We start from the raw sequence: 6,000 nt of genomic DNA on the forward strand, positions 1-6,000 counted from the left end.
CGCGACGTCTTGGACCAGATCTTCTTCCGTTTTCTTAAAGTGTGCAGCTTGAGAGGCCAGCTCCTCATCTTTTGTCGCGAAGGCTTTGACCAGCTCCGCCCGCAGCTCGGCTTCAAGCAAGTCAGAGGCCTTGACCTTAGCTTCAAGAAGATCACACTCCTTAGTCTTAGCCTTGAGTGTCGCCTCAGTTTTGGCCAGCTTCAGCTCTCGATCGACGCAGTGGTCTTTGAGTTTCTTATGTTGGGCTTTGGAAGCTTCGACGACGGCTTTGAGGTCTACTACCTACACACGAAGAGGCACGACCTGCCCTAGAAGTTCGGCATGGGCCTGCCCTGCTTAATGTAACCTCTTACTGGCCTCCTCCTTTGCCTTCTGAGCCACCTTTAAGGAGTACTTGTAGGCCTCCTCTTGGCGCTCCCAGCAGCGTTTTTCCTCTTTCAGCGAGGCGCACTCCTTTTCAAGAGCTTGAAGGGTAGAGACCTCGCTAGCCTTGGCCCTGGCCTGATCGCACCAAGAGTTGGCACAGGCCATGAAGGCACCAAGGTAGAAGTTCATACCCTCCTTCTTAGCCCCCTCGGATTGGCCCCCTAGAGAAACCTTGTGAAACTAACCCCTCGGCATTTCTTAGACTGGTGGTGGAAGCTCTGGTGCAGGTGCGGTTGGAGCAGGTTCAGACACGACCCCATCGTCCAAAGCCAGTTGTTGTGGAGGTGAGGTGGCGCTTGGAGGGTTCTCCCTTAGTGATTCGGCACCATGGGTGGAAGAAGATGTGGAGGTGAAAACCTTGGTGGTTCTCCTTCTTTTGAAAACTTGCCCTTCAGCAGAGCCTCCCTCGTCGTCTGAAGGCAACACCACCACCCCTTTGCCTTTGTCAAGGGGGGCAGGTGTCGTGGCAGTCTCGACCAAGGCGAGGGGCACGGCCGCTATAGGAGGTGGAGAGTTTGGGGTGCGAGTTGGAGAGGGAAGTGTTTGGGGAGGTGTTGTTTGAGATGGGTTTTGGGGGCAAGAGGTGGAGGAGGTGGGAGCAGTTTCGGAGGTTGGGCGTGTGGAGTCCCCAGCTCCTTTGGATGTAGCTTCGCCCTTGGTCTTTAAAGCTTGGGCGAGCCTCAGTCTCTTGTTCCTATCCATTTTAGAATTTGCACCAAAAAAGCAAACAGAGCAAGGGTTAGACACAAGCTAAGTTAAAAACATGAAGTAAATAGATAATTCACAAACAAGCAAAAGCAGAAATCAAGACAGTTGAATGAGGAGTGGTTCCCATACTTATGTATTTGGTGAGGGCCTCAACATCGTATTCACGAGCTATCAGCCTAGAGGTATCAAGGACCCCCACGCTAGCCAGAATCTGATAAACCTCTCGATCAGTCGAGGGCAACTCATCTAAGGACTTAGGGGGAAGCCATCCAGCGCAGAGTGGTCGTGCTCAGTGCAGCACACCTTGAAGAACTTTCCCCTCCAGCCTTTGTAGGATTGTTGGAATAGGGAGAAGAGGACTCGCCCAACAATGCCACTGAAGTTCACCCAGAGGCTTTTCCCTTGTTTCTTGACTTCGAAGAAATGTAGGAAGATGTCGACGGAGGGAGGTTGCCCGAAGTACCCGCACAAGATACCGAAAGCCTTGACGAACGCCCAACTATTGGGATGTAGCTGGGCTGAGGTGACATTGATCTCAGTGAGAAGCTCCCTCTCGAACCCAGAAAAAGGAAAACGCATTCCTATGCGTTTAAATACAGTTTGGTAGAAGAAAAAGAAGGGTACCCCGTTGTTCGACCTCTCGTCCCCGAAGACAGGTTCGTCTGGGGTGCAGGAGCACACAGATATGTCCACGTCCTGCCTCCTAGCGAAGGCGCGGTGCTGGTAGACGCTCGGGTCGCCAACGTGGTCCCTTCAATCCTTCATGGAGGTTAGGCTTGAGCACTCAGAAAGCAACTCGTCAGGGACCCAAGGGTATAGGGCTCTGTAGTAGACCCTGGGAGGTGGAGGGTTGGCAATCGTTTTAGTACGCGCCATTGAGAAAAGCTGAAGAATGAAGAAGAGAAAGGGTTTAGCAAATGAGGGTTAAGGTGAAAAAGGGGAAGAAACCCTAGGAAAAACCCTACCCACGCTAGAGATTGAGAAGAGGGGAAATAGAGAAATAAGGAAGGAAAGTGTGAATGCGAAGAAGATAAACAGACCCAGGCAGTAATATTAACACAGAAAATCAAGAGAAAGAGCCATCGAAGGAGAAAAATCATACCTTTGAGTGATTGGATTGATGAAGGCTTGAGGTGTGAAGAGAGAACGCAGAGAGAGCTTCAAGAAGACAAACAGTGTTGAGGAATGCGAAAAGTGATGAAACAGTAACTGGGAGCGTGCATTTTTGAAAGATATAACGTAAACTTGAGGAGCACGAGAGGCGTTAAGTGTTGGTCGTGCGATTGGGCCACGTGTCAAGAGATTAAAGCGTGACTTAAGGTGTCACATCAACAGCGCAGAGAGTGTCACGTCACCAGCTCAGAGAATGTCACGTCATCAGAGCGCCATGTGGACGGTAGGGCGAGGCCCTAGTCTTAGTCTTTTCACTAAAAACAGTTGTCAGCTCAAGACTGGGGGCTTGTGTACCGACCCGTCCCCGGGCGTTGACCAAGGTCAAAGTCAAACATATGGTGGGGACCACCAAGGAGGAAAGTCAGCATGTTGACCGCTTTGGGCGTCGCCAGGTATAGGCGTCGCTAGGCATAGGCGTCGCCAGGTATGGGCGTCGACGGGTTGGAGCGTCTTCCATCCTAAAGGCACAACCCGTTATTCTGAGGGTATGTTTCGGCTCAGATGGTGACACCCTCTGATACCCATGGGAAGGGAAGACCGTGGAGGGGGCGTCCCAACGAGAGGCCACGGTACGGACGAGGAGGCCTCAGGCCCCAGTACCTCAAAGCAGTAATAAGGGAAAGAGAAATGTGGCTTCAAGGCCAAATCCCCAATACCAGTAGAGAGTAACCTGACTCGTGAAGTACCCACATCACCTTTGGAGAATCCCTGGGATAGATACGACCCGGGAGAGGGCCACGCCCAGGGGTAATCCATGTGCGTGGTACGAGAGGAGGGCTGATACACTCCCAGGGCGAGTGACTAGAGGCTGGGGGGCATGAGTTGGCACCGAGGTAGTCACCCCTTGCGCCAGATGCACTTCGAGGAAGGAAGACTTACACGCTAGAATTTCCCTAAGTTGGGTTACAGCGTCATAAGGCCTTCCACGTGGAGTTGCGGTTAAGTCAGAAAGGCCACGTGGCAGTAAGCACTGAAACCCAAGGTATATAAGCTTCTCTGAAAGCTTAGTGAGGTACGTTTTCACACAGTTTACACACACTTTAATCATTTGCTCGCTTACTCACTGTATGCACGAGTGATTGGAGAGAGAGAGAGAAGTTAGTTACAATTCAGTTACACACCTTCAGAGCATTCCGTTACGGTGCTCCGATACGGAGGTGTTTAGTGTTTTCTGCTTGTTGACTTGATCGTCGGAGTGCAAACGGCCGCGAGGGCGCCCTTTGCTCACTCTATTTCAGGTACTCACGGCGGAGTAGGATGAAGATCTGAGTTGAAGACGAAGGAGTCCTTGTTTGCGAGTCAAAGCAACGCACGAAGATCTTTTCGGTCAACCGGCAAGAATAGGAACCAAAAGAGGAAACAACATCTATTGTGCTAGGAGAAAATGAGAAACAATGTACATACATAGGTGGAAGTATGCCTGAAGATTTACTGAACAAGCTGATTGTGGTATTGCGTAGAAGCAAAGATTTGTTCGCATGGAAAGCAACTGATATTCCAGGAATAGACCCAGAAGTAATTTCCCACAAGTTATCTGTCTGTCAAGGAGCAAAACCGGTATCACAAAAACGAAGAAAATTGTGCGAAGAAAGACGAACAACAACAATTGAAGAAATTGAGAAGTTAATGCAAGTTGGTTTCATTCAGGAGGCCCAATATACAACATGGTTATCTAATGTGGTGCTTGTTAAGAAACCAAATGGGAAATGGAGAATGTGTACTGATTATACTTATTTAAACAAAGCATGTCCAAAAGATTCATATTCACTACCAAGTATTGACCGATTGGTTGATGGAGCATCTGGCCAGGAGATGATATGTTTTCTTGATGCTTATTCAGGTTATAACCAAATACAGATGTATAGACCAGAAATTCCTAACACAACTTTCACCACCGATATAGCCAATTACTGTTATAAAGTTATGCCTTTTGGTTTAAAAAAACGCTAGAGCAACATATCAAAGGTTGATGGAAAAGGTGTTTAAAGAACAAATTGGAAAGAATATGGAAGTTTATGTTGATGATATGATCGTTAAATCCTGTGAAGTGCAGTGACATGTGGAAGATCTTGAAGAAGTAGTTGCGTGAATAAGAAAATATAACATATGTTTGAATCCAGAAAAGTGTGTTTTCGGTGTGAGAGGGGGGAAATTTTTAGGTTTTATGCTAACCAATAGAGGCATTGAAGCAAACCCTGATAAATGTGAAGCAATAATGAAGATGAGAAGTCCAACAAACTTGAAAGAAGTACAAAGATTGGTGGGGAAGTTGAATTCGTTGGCAAGATTTTTACCAATTCTGACCGAGAGAACAACCAATAGTGAGATTGTTGAAAAAATCTGAAACCTTTGAATGGAGTGAAGAATGTGAGCGAGCATTTTCTCAAATAAAGAGTATGATAGCCGAACCACCTATTTTAGTTAAACCTGTGCCAACCCAACCCATCATAGTTTACTTAGCAACCTCACATGAAATCATAGGAGCAGCTTTAATCCAAGAAAATCCAGAACAAAAACCAATATACTTTGTAAGTAGATCCCTCCAAAATGCCGAAACCAGATACCCCTTAGTTGAAAAAATAGCCTTAACATTGGTGTACGCAGCAAGACGTTTTCGACCATATTTTCATAATCATCAGGTAATTGTGAGAACAGATTATCCAATATCTAAAATCTTAAGAAAACCAGAACTTGCAGGTAGAATGGTTACATGGTCGATGCAGCTTTCAAAATTTGGAATCAAATACGAACCGAAAGGAGCATTCAAGGCACAATCTCTTGCAGATTTCATTATTCAAATGCCAACAACAACACAATAGGAAGAGTGCACATTACATGTGGATGGCTCGTCAAATAAAAAAGGAAGCGGAGCAGGGATAGTACTTGAAGGACCAGATAATTTCCAAGTAGAAATGGCATTGAGACTTGAGTTCAAAACATCCAACAATCAAGACGAGTACGAAGCTCTCATTGCAGGACTACTTTTAGCCAGAGACATGGGAGTTGATAGTGTAATATGCAAAAGTGATTTTCAACTTTCAGTGGGACATATTCAAGGGGAGTATCAGATTTAGGGATCAAGTCCACAACAGCTTCAGTTGAACATCCACAAACAAATGGACAAGCAGAAGCAGCAAATAAAGTTATTCTCGGACAACTAAAGAAAAGATTAGGAAGTGCGAAAGGATTATGGGCAGAGAAATTATCAGAGATATTATGGGCATATAGGTGTACACCACAAACTTCAACTGGTGAAACACCATTTAACCTTACGTATAGTACTGATGCAATGCTACCAATAGAAGTTAATGAACCAACATTGCGAAGGCAAATAGAAGACTGAAATATCAACAATGAATGCTTAAGGACTGATCTTGATCTCATTGAAGAACTTAGAGAAAGAGCAAAAATAAAAGAAGCAGCAGTAAAAAGAAGAGCAACTAAGAGGTTTAATGCGAAAGTAAAGCCAAGAAGTTTTAATGAAGGCGATTTGGTTTGGAGAATGCGGATTGATGCTCGAAAGGACCCACAACAAGGAAAGTTAGCATCAAATTGAGAAGGTCCTTTTAGAGTTTTAGAAAACCTAAAGAATGGAGCTTACAGGTTGGAAACGTTAGAAGGTACTATCGAGAACATGGAATGCAAGTCATTTAAAGTTTTATTTAAGTTGAAAGATGTAAGGAACTGTGTATA

General features: G+C 45.8%; 1 protein-coding gene across 1 annotated transcript; it reads right to left on the bottom strand.

Moving 5' to 3' along the window:
• Window positions 1–624: 624 nt before the first annotated feature.
• Window positions 625–1,128, bottom strand: LOC137834244 (uncharacterized). The gene has a single exon (XM_068642306.1). The coding sequence runs from the start codon at window positions 1,126–1,128 to the stop codon at window positions 625–627; it is 504 nt and encodes a 167-aa protein (XP_068498407.1).
• Between the last annotated feature and the right edge of the window lie 4,872 nt (window positions 1,129–6,000).

This window comes from Phaseolus vulgaris, chromosome 5 (assembly GCF_000499845.2).
Source record: "Phaseolus vulgaris cultivar G19833 chromosome 5, P. vulgaris v2.0, whole genome shotgun sequence".
In the NCBI taxonomy this organism is placed as follows: Eukaryota; Viridiplantae; Streptophyta; class Magnoliopsida; order Fabales; family Fabaceae; genus Phaseolus; species Phaseolus vulgaris.

Bases quoted from the DNA above. Each gene is read 5' to 3' on its own strand.
- LOC137834244 (XM_068642306.1), bottom strand. From the start codon at position 1,128: ATGGATAGGAACAAGAGACTGAGGCTCGCCCAAGCTTTAAAGACCAAG.